The sequence below is a fragment of the Acartia tonsa genome, chromosome 7 (genome assembly GCF_053477335.1).
Source record: "Acartia tonsa isolate MP-2025a chromosome 7, ASM5347733v1, whole genome shotgun sequence".
NCBI lineage: Eukaryota > Metazoa > Arthropoda > Copepoda > Calanoida > Acartiidae > Acartia > Acartia tonsa.
In genome coordinates this window covers 5,530,047-5,544,022 of record NC_137266.1, presented here as the reverse complement: position 1 = coordinate 5,544,022, position 13,976 = coordinate 5,530,047, and the positions used below count along the sequence as shown (strand labels likewise).

Sequence of the window (13,976 nt, the reverse complement as noted above, 5' to 3'; positions counted from 1 at the left end):
GATAAAGATTTTTTATACATTAAAATATCTAGAGATCGTAAAAAATCTGTTACTTTTGGTATTCCTAAACCTCCATTTTCGGCACTTGAAAAGATTTTGGATTTAGCTATTGGTCTACTTTGACATAAGAAAGAAATAATAAGATTTTCAATTTGAGAAATTATTTCTTCAGATGGATAGACAACTGCCCCTACATAATTCAGTAAAGGTAACATGAATCCCTTTATAATAGCAATTTTACCAGGTGTAGTAAGGTAGAAAAGTGCCCAAAAATTTCTAATTTTTGACATTTTAGTAACAATTTTGTTCCAATTATATTGCATATTTAAAAGTTTTGAATCAAAATGTAAACCTAAAATATCAAATTCATCAACCACGTCAATTCTAATTACATCCAACTCCCGAAAAAAATCATTTGATGGCTTCCTACCTATTATACAAATTTTAGTTTTGTTAACATTTGTTCTTAAATTAGAAACTTGAGCAAAGAAAGTAAGAATTTGAAAAATAGTTTTCAAAGCAATGGCAGTTGGATTAAATGCAACATTGCAATCATCAGCAAATGCTGATTCAGGGTCAGGCTGTTTGTCAGTGTCAGTCAATTTAAAAGGTATAGCTCTTGGTATTACAATTTCATTGTTAATTGATAACATAAGTAATAATGGGGTTAAGGCAATTTTAAAAATGTTAGGACTTGGCCTATCACCTTGCATATAACCAACTTTCATGGGAAAGTTAGGTGTTATTCCAGTGTCAGTAAGAATGTGGGCAAATCTATCATTCATGCATGTTAAAATCATGTTTATCATATTAGGGCCAAAATTCATAAATTCTAATACATCTTTTAAATATTCATGTCCAATACAGTCAAAGGCAGAGTGAAAGTCAATTAAAGCAATTGCTAGAGACGAGTTAGAAGCTAAAGTTTTAGAAATTAGTTCATAAATTTGAATCAAATTTTCCTGAATAGTGTATTTAGAAGAATAGGCTTTTTGAGATCTGATATTTATTTTGTCAATTACTTTTTTTAACCTATTGTCAATAACCCCAGAGAAAATTTTGTACACAGTAGACAAACAAAAAATTGTCCTCCAAGATTTAATTTTTGAAAGGTCAGAATTTTTTTTGGCTATAAGTCTAATTTTACCACATCTTAGCATGCCTTTTAACTGTTTTTTATTAATCATTTCTTTAAAGCCTCGTAGTAAAGGTAAGCTTAAAATGTCCCAAAACTTAACCAACATTCTATAAGGAATACCATCTGGTCCTACACTAGAATTTCAATTGGCTGACTTAAGTGACTCTTTTAATTCATTAATAGAAATGTCTGCCTCTAATTTTTCTCTATCTGTGTTATTTAATTTATGTTCTAATATTTTTGGGTGATTTACATTATTGCCTAAAAAATCAACGAGAGAAGAGTTGGAAATAAAGGCTGTACCAAATTTATTTTTAAAGTGATTTGTTAAAAACTCATTTCTTTCTTTCTCGCATGTAAAAGATTCACCTAAGTCATTCTTAATTTGTGAGATAGAGTCAGCTTTTTTTGAGTTTTTTAGCAAACTACTAAATGCTTTTGAAGCCTTTTCTGCATTTAAAATGTGGAAATACCCAGAAGTCTCTAACCTACGATAATTTTCTTCATCCTCCATTTTACATAGACTGTTTTCAATATCCATGATTTTCTTAAGTACAGTTTCATCTTTGACATTTCCACACTTCAACGCATTTAATGACTTAGACAAATCTTTTTGTATTTTTCTACTGCTCTTAAGAAAGTTTGATTGAAAGCTTATTATAGAATTTTTAATGCAATTTAACAATACTTCAAGGAAAGCATCATGACTAATATTTAAAGGCATTTCATACAAGTCATTTAAAGGGGGAAGTAAATCAAAGAGATAATTTATAGCCCTATCTTTTTGTTCAATCCAGAACAATACTAGTCTATCATTTTTAAAGTCTGTCAAACTTAGGTCATTCTTTAATCTAAATGCTAAACTTATCTGAGAAATGATGTCTCGTAGATGAAACTTGTTAGGAACTTCACAGTGTTGTAGAGCTATCTCGTAGACTTTGATTCTAACGTACTCACTCAATCCATCAATATCTAATAAAGAAGAATTTATTGTACATACACTTTTAGAAATATTTTCATATGTGTTGAAAAAAACTTGCTTGTGGTCAAAGATATACGCTTTAAATGGATCATAATTGCACGAGTTAAAAATTGTTGAAAGCTGTGGACTGATAAGAACATGATCAATTCTACTTCTGTTTGTTTTAGTATTTGAAAAAGGAACATAACTAAATTCTAATTTAGTCGGATGAAGCAATCTAAATAAGTCCACACAAAAATTTTCTTCTATCCACAAAGAAAGTTCTTTACAATGTTCAAAATTTGGCAATGAATTTGTATTTATCAAGTCTAAGTGTTCGAGACCTTGTTCTGGTTGAATAGTTGTAGGTATTGCATTTAAATCCCCTGCAATTATGTAAAATGTATTTCCAATGCTCATTATTTTCTCCCTTAATTGTTTAAAGAAATTTTTGTTGTTATTTTGAATTGGCCCATAGCACGATATCAATGAAATTCTACATTCATTAATTTTTAAATCTAGAATCAAAATATTTTCATCAGTGGAACAAAAGCTTTTAATTATTTCATATTTTAGTGTTTGTTTGATTAAAATCGCTACACCCCTGTCTGCCTTTGAACTATTGCAATAAGATATATAACTGCCAGCCATATTAAAACGTGCTTCTTTACTAAAAATACTTTCTTTATTATTTAATCTAATATCCTGAATGAACAGTATATCAGGTTTAGTTTTAATCATTGCGTTAATCTTAAGTTTAAACTTGTTTAATGATGCTTTACCTACATTGTAAGTGCTTATGTTGATTGAATTGCAATTAAGAGAACTAAAATTAATATCCTTAAGTAAAGAAACATCTTGTGTTGAATTAACGTTTTGAATATAAATCTTTTCAACGAAACTTAAATTATTCATTAAACATAAATTTATAAATCTTAATAAAAGATGAGCAAGTAACTAAATAAAAATTAACTGAATTTAATCTGTTGTAGATAAGACTAAACCTTGTATAATTGTTAGAAGATGTTTCAAAATAGAGGTTTGAATACATATTAATTAGTAGGGGGGTAGAGAAAAAGAGGGGATAAATTGTTTGAAAAACAGTAATCTTTATTTTATTAGAACTTCTGTTCAATCTAACTAGAACTATGCAAACCATAGCAAAAACAAAAACATTCAATTGAAATAAAGGTATTTTTAAAGCTTGAAGTATTCAGAATAGCATGGCTGTTGCTTAAATTGTGAAACAAGTTTAGAATCTGCTGGTACTTTAACATTTTGGAGATGTATCCATGGTTTATTAGAATCTTTTTCACGATAGGAAATAAATAAAGATCTACCAGTTTCAGTATTGGGTCTAATAAGAATGTGTTTGTCTGTCAGGTCAATTTTCTCATTCTTATAGTTAGATAGTTGAACACGTATTTTTGTAATATCGTCAACAATTGATTTAGGCCAATGAAAAGAGGTTTTTAGACCAATTTTGCTTACTTCTTTAACTACCATTGCCCTATCTTCCTTACTTTTAGTCTTAATAATAAACGGAAAGGTGTTTTTACCATTGCGCAAAGTTGTTTGTTTAGCAAGTGGTATGATCTGTGCTCTAGCGATGATATCTTTCAATTCAGCAATTTCTTCCAAAGATTCCTTAGCCTTTTTAACAATTTCCCCGTGCTCTTTTAGACTTGCCCCAAAGTCCAAGTCAATAATCTTACATTGAGTGGCAGTTGCCTTTAAGTCTTCACAGCACTTTTTATAGGCAACCGAAGTTTCAACAGAGTTTACTAAATTCCCACATACTACGTTTTTGGTCAAGGTTGCCTTAGTAGAGTCAGCTGCTTTTTCTAGCCCCCCAACCTTTCTGGCTAGAAGCATAAGCAGTTCTGCTGTATCATTCAAAATAGGCGACAGTTTGCTGACTAAACTTTTAGCTGTTTCTTGGTCAGACCCCATATTATCTGCTTTTTTTTCTAAACTTTCCATGGTAGACGTGACGTTTTGCCAATTTATCATAGCCCTCTCAACAATGTCACTAGGAGGTTGAAAATCACTATCACTTCCCTCTCTAATCCTTTTTGAATTAGCCCTAGGCCTAAATGTTCCATTATTAACAATTTCAGCAAAGGTGTTCTGTGCCATGACTTATTGGAAAAAGAGACAATGACAAATGCTAAAAATGAATATAAAGGGTAACTAGATAGTTTAATATATTATAATAATAAAAAAAACTTATCTAGAAAACTTGATGATATTGTTGGTTTGTTGAAACACTCAACTCACGCTGGTCACAACAGGTTTTCTGGCGGTCAAACTCTAACTCACACTTTGAAAGCAGGAGCTTATTATTGACGTCTTGACGACAAGAAGGGTTGAAACCAACTGAAAAGAAGGGTTGAAACCAACTGAAAAGAAGGGTTGAAACCAACTGAAAAAGAAGGGTTGAAACCAACTGAAAAAGAAGGGTTGAAACCAACTGAAAAAAGATTAATTAGCATTTTTATATTCAAAGAGAATCTAATATGCTTTACTTTCATGGTTTCAGGCATCTTTGTTTTTTTGATTTGAGTATTAATAGGGTTTTTGGCTATTTTCCTACAATCTCCTTTCCTTTTGAATATGTATTGTACTCCTAGATTCTAGGAGGGCAGCCACTTGTAATATAAAAAGTTCATAAGGATATTTAAAAAAACATATAAAAAAAAATTCCTATTCTATACAGTTAACTTTGCAGGTTTAAAACTTCATTTTTATTTTCAACATATTCCAGAAATTAAATGCACACTGAAGGTTAAGGTACGCTTTAGCTATCTGTAATAGTTTTATGAATATATATCAACATGATTGCATTTTCATAACTTAACATCTTTTGATGTTAAAAATTTTGTGAAAATTTGAGCCCTGCATCAATATATACATTATACAGTGTGGAACTTTAAATATTTTTTTCTCATGCAATTATTTGAAAGGTTTTGATAAATTTTTAAGTGATAAACCAGTTTAATAAGTGTCACATTTAAATATACTATGTTAAACTTATTTACTAACCATGTTTCAAAAGATTAAATGTTTAAAGTTTTGCATTATTTTGATGACCTTAACTGTTAAAAATAGATAATATACATGGTGTGTAGATATATTTGCATAACATTACAAATGCTTCCCATAGTTTTTTTCAGCAATAACAATGCACTGAAATTTCAACATGATGAAATACTAGAAAGTTTATAAATTTAGTATTTTAGAAACCACCTCAGCTTAAGTTTTAGTGAGGTATATGTGCACAACACATATTCTTTATTACATGACACTTTATAAATAAATACAATATGCAAGTTTTAATACTTTTAAACTTCAAAAAAAGTTGCATTGTTTTTATGGAAATTTTTATTGCTAAACTTTTAAGCTTAGAACAAAAAGGAATTTCATTACACTTTTTTTTTGTATGAAAAATGTTTAAATTTTATACACAGTAATAGTAAGAATATGCACTTATGTCTAAGAGCGAAATTTATCATTGTTTCAATTGGGATCATGATATTTTAGGATTCTTGTATATTTTTTCTTTGTGTAAATAACAAATTTTTTAACAATTGAGTTTTCTCATTTGTCAACTGTTAAGTAACAATTGATGTCTTATAAAATAACCAAAAGAACAGCTAGAAACTACTTTTGATACTTTATTATGTTTTCTTATTTTAAAACTAGCGCTACTTTTGGGGGTAGTAAATCTTTCACTTTTAGTTTTAGGCGATTTCTCTTGACAGGTGTGGGTATCCTCCCCCATAATGCGAATAACACATCCCAAGACAAGACACAAACAGACACTTTTATATAAAGATGAACACTGAACAGCGGAGGGTGTTGTGCTTTCCTGGATGCTAGGAATATGGAACTGTTTATTGTGCCTTAAAAATTACGTCATACAATACAATTGACCAATGATAGACCAGAACACACACTAAATTACCATTGGCAGACCAGAATTCAATTTAAGTAACTAATGGTAGGCCAATATGATGCGATTTTTATAGGCATTATAAATAGCTTTTTCGAATTAAAAAATTCCGCTTTACTCACCTTGACTTGTTTGTATGCAAGTCTAAATTTGTGAATGTTAGTGGCATGAGCATGGTACCAGTGCACCTTGTACTCAGAGTTGCCCAGGTAGTCCATCCCACCATACATCACTGGACTCTCTGCTAGACCTGCAAAAAATACCAATTATTGTCTCATACATAAGCAATACATAGTTTTATAGATTTGTGCAACTTATTAAATTAACCAATAAAAATTCATTAATTGTCAGCCAAGCCAATGTAAACAAAACAGTCCAATATCCTTTTTCTCCCTGGGTTTATTTTAATTATAAAATTTTGATGAAAGAATTAGAATTTCTTAAACCTGATTTCTCAATATTCTGATCACCTTTAATTAATATTTAAATAATGTAGGTTGGAATTTAGTTTTATAATCCATAAAATATATCTTTGAAATATTTGCGTTTACAGAGGATGTAAAATTATGTGTTGTAAAACTAGATCTTTTCAAGCTATATAAACTCATTGTGTTAAATCAATAAATTCTGACTATTTTCATAAACTTTTAATATATTATATAAAATTGTATTCTATGATTATTTACTGAATATGCTATTGATTATATGTTCTAAACAATAAATATTAAACAAAACTAAAGATTCTATTTTTTTGCAAATATGAGATGATCCTCAATTATACTAAGAAAGAGGTTTAATTCGTGTTTAATTTAATCTCAAAGAGTTTTGTTATAAAAATGTTTTTATTTAAATTCTTGTTTGTGCTATTTTAGTGCCAAAATTTTACAATTTTGTAAAATTAACAACATATACTTTAGAATTTTTTAGTATCTAACAATTTACTAACTTTCACAGAACTAAGACAAAATAGTTTCAGTGGCAAATCTCCTAGTAAAGTTTTAGATAAATTATTCAAAGTGATCTGTTTCTTTTCAAGTTTAAAGGATAGGTATGTTTTTAATTTTCACTTTTGTGTAGAAGACTTATTTACTTTTTTAGATATAAAAAAAAATCTTGCTGCTAAGTTATAGTCAACAGTTAAAAAAAATATTGATTTTGATATAACTTTTTAAAAATATAGTATTATTTAGTTCTATTTCTCTGATCTCTTTTTATCTTTTCCTCACTTAAAAGTTTTCTGGCTCCAATGGAGAATAAAGAAACAATGATCAGTCAATTTTAGAAAATTAGATAAAGTTTGCTTTGACAAAATATAAGAATTAGTGTCATGGTGTTCGAAAAAACAATTTAGATATATATTAGACATTATTAGATTCATAATAAGAATATTTTTATTTCTTATATTATTACATTTAGATTACATTTTTTTATTTTCTGTGCAAAAGACTTGCTTCTAAAAACCTAATATATGTCCAATGAGTATTAGGCAAAAATAGTGTTGTAAGTTGCTAAATTACCAAATCTTCCAAATTTTTTTAATGAATCTAAGTGTACAAAACCATATAGGCATTACATTGAATTTTGTACCTGTGATTTTGATGGTTTTGGTGGAAGTACTGATTTCATTGGTAGCTGTACAGCTGTACTCCTTCTCCATCTTACCACCCAGGTCAACATTACTCAGAGTTAACTCATTACGAGTTCCTAAATAAGTATATGTTATAAATATTAAAAATACATTTTCATTTTTTAACCCTTACAGATCGGGCCCCTATTTCCACCTTAATAGATCGGGGGGGGGGGGGGTCATATTGACCACCCCCTCTATCTCGGCTTCTGTTAGAGATAAAGATAAAATTTTTTTTCTGGTGGTTCATGTGTATTTTTAGAGAAAATTACTTTTTCTAGTCAGAGCGGTCAGGCCGCTCCTTAGCCGCTTTTTAGCGGCCAGCCGCTAAATTTTAAAACAGCTGTAGAGCGGCCAATTTTGCAGCTAGGATGACAAAATTTTAGGACGAACTTTTATTTTTCATAACAAAAAAATTACTTTTTCTGATCATCGCCGAAAAACGGCAAATAACGGAAACCGCCATTTTCGGCGGTTACGGCGGTAAAACGGCGGTTGGCGGCGCCAATTAATATTTTTATCTGTTTATTGTTGCTCAAGAATTTACCAAAAAAATTTATAGGTCTCTAGCTGTAATAGAAGCAACGATATTCATGATATATGTCTGTAGTAAAAGCCGGACAAATATCGGTCATAAAGTCGGTCAGGGTGCGGTCAAACGGTCATAACACCACTTTTCTCATAAGGTCATTGATATTCACCAAAAAAAATTTTAGGTTTCTACCTTATACCCAAAAGTCATAATGTAGAAATCACGATTTTTTTAGATTTTTCATTGGTATTCACCAAAAAAAATTTTAGGTTTCTACCTTATACCCAAAAGTCATAATGTAGAAATCACGATTTATTTAGATTTTTAAAAACTTTTGGTGCTACCCAACCGACTTTGACCGGACACCACGACCGACACAGACCAGATATCCTAATAAAATCAACTCTTGCCGACGCATAATTACTAAACTTAAAAAGTCATGAAGTCACAGCTCTCCATCTTACCTACAAAAAAATGACATTGAAAAAACTAGAGGGTTAAGGGTTAAGAGAGAAACCTTCACAATACGAATTTCTTCTGATTAAGTGGATAATATTTTTTGTTGTTTTCACTAAAATTGTCCTTTCAAATTCAACGCCACTAAAGTAAGTCAAAAAACTAATTCACACATGATGACATATTTATGAAAAACACATCCTTACATTATATGTATTCTGATTATACATCTTAAACATGTTTTAAAGTAAAACCATCATGTTCAAGTTATAAACTTATGATATGCCAACATTATTAAATTTACAAATTGAGCACAAACTTTGAAGGTTAGGTACAGCTTTACAAAACTTTAAACTCTAATTTAGGTTTTAACACACATTAAGTCATATTTGATAATTCTCATATTTGCGGATTTTTCAACCGCTTCCAATATTCTAATTATAAATTTTGGGAGTTTGTTTGCAATACATGAATTTCAAAGTTGCAAGGTCAAAAATTGTGCTTGAATCTTTTTTTGTACAGTTGGATGCAATGTTAGTAATTTATTAAATAATATTTTACATAAAGTTTATTTTCAATAATATGATCATAGAAGCAACATGAAAGTAATTCTTTACTAAAAAGAATCAGTTTTGTTACTAGAAATATAAATTTGTAGCTGTTGAATTGTCATATTAGAAAAGGGAAAAAGATACAAAAAATATCTTAATCCACCAATTAACAACCAAATCTAATTAAATTATCCAGAATTTCCCCAGTGACCTTTATTGACGCAGAAAGGAAATAACCAAGTACATAAACCATTCCCAGAAACTATCTAAATAACTATCTAGTTGAATAACACTCTCAAACAGGAAGTATTTGAAAGTTGCCCAGAAACAAGCTAATCAAGGGATAGGTGCTTAAGAATTAATTTGATCATCATGCTTGATATAATCTTTGTCTTGTTGCTAGATAAATAAACCTACATTGATCTTGTTCTACATATAAATAACTCACTAGTCCTTTTGCAAAATTAATATTTATTAAAAAAATCCTAAAATAAGGTGAAACAATTGTTGAAATTTTCAAACTTGTCTTAAAGTCACATGATTTACATATTTACATTTACATATACTTTGACAAATTATTTTTTATGTTTTTCACTATAAAGCACAAAGGAAAATTTTTGGTCTTTCCTATTAGAAAAAGTTTCAGGATGTACAGTAACAATCCTTAAATCTCTGATGTCAAAACAATGATTCAAACCATTTCCTTCCTCTAGATGTTGAGATTACAAAGATCTAAGGAGTAACTAACAATTTCAAGGAATTACTTTCACATCACATTTACTCACACACAGATGAAAGAAAACAAATGTATTTTATACTAAGAAAGTTGTGTAACCAGTAAAGTAATTTCATGCAAAGCTTTTCTTAAATAAAATTTGTCCATTGCATTGATAGAAACACTAATATTCTTAAATTGTACTTTATTCACATTCTATTTTTCAAATACTGAAATTATTCATTTAAACTAAGCTTAATTATTTGATGTTAAACTTAAAAAATATATATAGGTATATTTATTTGTCATAAAATGTCAACTATTGTTTGATGCTTGTTAGGGTTTAATTCTATGAATGTTTTTAGTTTAACTAGATTATTCTTAGAACTAGTTTATTTCTGCAAAATTAGTCTACAAAAATCTTGTGACTTTTATTTTATCATTTTACCTCTTGTAATTTTCCTACTTATATAAGTAGACCTAATGAATTTCTTTTGTGTTTTAACATTAAATAGATAAAATTTCCCCCAAGTTTTACTGGAAATTAAACTATCATTTTAAAAGAAAAAACTCTTATTTGCTAAATTTAAATGTCATTAAAGTAAGTAAACCAACCAAAAAAAAAGTATGTTACTCAAACTGTTTAAGTTCTACTTTTACATAACTTATAAATATTTATGTTGTAATGTTAAAAAATTGCAAATCCTGCAGACCAGTAAATATCAATATAACAGGGAAAGTTTGAACATTTACATTAGTTTTACAATGTTAGACCTACATATATATTTTACACACTATGCATCTTATTTACAGCTCTGATACAACCTTATTTGCATTTACATATGTAGCACACCTGTCTTATTTTAGGTAGAACAGCAACTCTTATTTTTCTTTTTAAAAGTTTCATAAAAACCTTACAAAAGAAAATTCTAAGGATTATTTATCTTGAAAATCTAAACAACCCTAAATTGTCTCTTTATTTCAATTATTATATAGAGACAGTTATTTGTCTATAAAAGAAAATTTCTATTTAGAATAAACCAATAATTTTATTTTGTAATATGTAAATTTTAAAAAGATAAGTTGCTTATTGTTTTTTTCTTATTTTTGTTTTGAACACTGAAAATCTACATGCATAAACTAGTGAATACAATTTTTATGTTTATATTATTAAATCAAACAAGATTCAATGTTTACTATTTGAACTAAACATGAATTATGATAATAAGTTTTGAAAAGCTCTCTACTTGACCTTCAAAGATAGAACATAAAATCTAGATTTAATAAGGATTATTATTTTAAACAAGAAATTTCAATATTTATAGATTAGATATTTTTACAATGATAAATGTTTGTGTAACTGCTTTGCTATTTTTATCATTCTTTAAATATCATTTTAAAAGAAATTTTGCGAATAAAACATTTTAGCAAACACCAATAATTATAATTGTGACTTTAATCCTATTCTAATAGAGGATTTCTTTGGCAGTAGCATTTATTTAATTAGAATGAATTTAATTGCTGATAAAATTATATGTATAGCTTTCAGGTGAATAAGAGCTTGCAGTAATGCATTGGAGGTTTTTAGATAGGGGTAAGCTACCTGTTTTTTATACTTTATTTTTGTTTATGAATATTTGTTTACCTGTTGATTTGATGATGATATCTTTAGAAGAAACAAGGACAAGTGTGTGGTGAAACCATTTGACTTCTGGGGTTGGATTTCCTAAAAACAAAATACCAATTTGTACTGCTTTTGACAACAACACTTTCCTACTTTAAAATGTTCTGCTTTTTAAAATTCACAATGATTATATCATTCCTAGCGCTTAATTTTTTCAATTTTTATTTAATATTCAAAAGTTATTTTTTTTCAAAAAAAATTCCATAAGAGAGTATTTGTGCAAATCCTGTAATAAACAATATATTATTAGGAAAGTTTAGATTATTTACAACTATTATAGGTAATTAGATAAACTTTATCTGTAGAATTTATAATTTTTCTCTGGATAAAAAAAAATGTATATTTTTAGAAATATCTAAATCAAGGAAAGATTTGTGAAGTTTGTAAACCTTAAGGGTTTATACAATGGACTGATTTATGTCCTATCAAATTTTAATATTAATGGGTGTTTACTAAAATGAGTAATTTTTTTTTATTTTTGTATGTCATAAACTAGATCTTTTACTTTTTCTTATTTCATTCTTTGAAGTTTTGGGAGAAAAAATGTATCAAAATGAATATCCCATTATCCCCCAAAAAGTTTTCAATTAACCACAACAAACACCTAAAACCAAAACCTCAGACAAGCTTTTAACATCCTACAATTTGAAATTTTTATGTGTATGCTTAATTTGTTGGTAAAACTTTATTTTTAAGTTTTAAGATTTATTAATAACAAATAGCATGCTCAAAGTTGTTTTACAGATATCCAAATGTAATTTGATGTGTCTATTGGCATTTGAACTTGATTTGGAAATAATTATCTGGACAAATATATTTTGTTTCTGTTTTTGCATTTACTGTAAATATTACTTGGACTGTACAGGGACATGGTTGCCGATTCTATAAAGTAAATTTCTACATCAATAACAGTATAACTCCTTTCTATACTGACAAAACCCCGAACAGTTACTTTATTTGTGAAATCTCTTTAAAGTATATCTTATTCTGGAATATATGTTCCTACTTTGAGAAGTTTGAGAACAAAATTTCTTGTTTTTAGGATACAAATCCAATTGTGAAAATAGATTGATGTAAATGTACTTTTATTTCTTTAACAATTCAAAAAAAAGTAGTAGGATATAAGAGTTAAGAGAGACAGTTATTTTTAACAGACTTGTACTGCCATTTTTTTGTACTGATCCAAAATCTAATTTCTAAAACATAGGATAAATTTTATTTTGTGCTTTGCTAGTCAAAATTGTGAAATTTTTGTGATGATTTCTCTGCCAAACTTCCTATCTTACTGTGTTCAAATGCTATGTTTTAAATGACCAAACTCCTGTTTTATAAGCAGTAAGGTTTTTTTTATACAATGCTGAATAAATATCATGCAAAAGGTAGTCTTATTAGATTATACTTTACAAGAAAGCTTCATAACTCCTGCCCTAAATCTCATATATCTATTACCTATATTTTTTTGCACTTACCCAGATTAAAGAATGAAGGATTGACACAGGAAAAAAATAGAAAGAGCAAGTGTGCTATGATATTGAAAGTACTCTTAACTTTTATAATTATTTTTGTAAATTTTTTGAAAACTGCCATTTAAGTGAGATGGTCTATAAAATTAAAAGTTATTTGAAATTGCTTTTTTCAGTTTCTGCTTGCTAATGGTTTTAAAAGTTTTTTTTTATAATAGAATATGGTTTACTGTTCAGCTATAAAAGTTAGGATCATAAAAATCAGCAATGAATAACTGCTCTGTAACCTATTTGTTTAGTTCATCTGGCTAAGTTTCGCTATTTATGAATGTTATCTTTGTATTTGAACAACATACTTAAATCAAAATAGTTTAATGTTCCATTATCATTATCATTTATATCTTATCTATACAAATGAAAATTTTCTTCAATAATCTAAAATTAAAGAGACTACTTTGATAAGTATATACGCTACATTGGGTCCCCAATTATTGGATATAGAACAGGAAAAGGATTCACATTATCCTGTTATTATCATTACAATTATTATCATCAAATATTGGATTTTCATATTTTTGTCTAGATTTCTTTACAGGTATGCCAAGTTGTCGGTTTGTGTCTAATGTGATCTGTTGATTATTATTTGGTTTTATTTGTTTTATGCAACATTAAAATTATTTTAAAATCAATTAACGTCCACTCAAAGTTTTGAAAATCTATGTTATAAAATCTTAACTAAACAGCAAAATATGTTCTGAAATGAACAGACAGAGAAATTTTATAATTCTACACTACTAAAAAATCAAGGCTAGTCTGCCGCAAAGAAGCCTATATAAAATTCAAATCCGCTTAGATGCTTTGACATTAATTGAAAAAAGAGGAATTTCCATATTT

General features: G+C 28.3%; 1 protein-coding gene across 1 annotated transcript in view; it reads right to left on the bottom strand.

The window, feature by feature from the left end:
* Positions 1 to 13,976, bottom strand: part of LOC145324728 (limbic system-associated membrane protein-like) — a 52,994-nt gene that overhangs the window by 16,232 nt on the left and 22,786 nt on the right. Inside the window, exons 9-11 of the mRNA XM_080167331.1 lie at positions 11,581 to 11,661; positions 7,642 to 7,758; positions 6,177 to 6,304 (exon numbers count right to left, since the gene is read on the bottom strand). Coding sequence (XP_080023457.1) covers positions 6,177 to 6,304; positions 7,642 to 7,758; positions 11,581 to 11,661 — 326 coding nt within the window. The remainder of the gene's footprint in view (positions 1 to 6,176; positions 6,305 to 7,641; positions 7,759 to 11,580; positions 11,662 to 13,976) is intronic.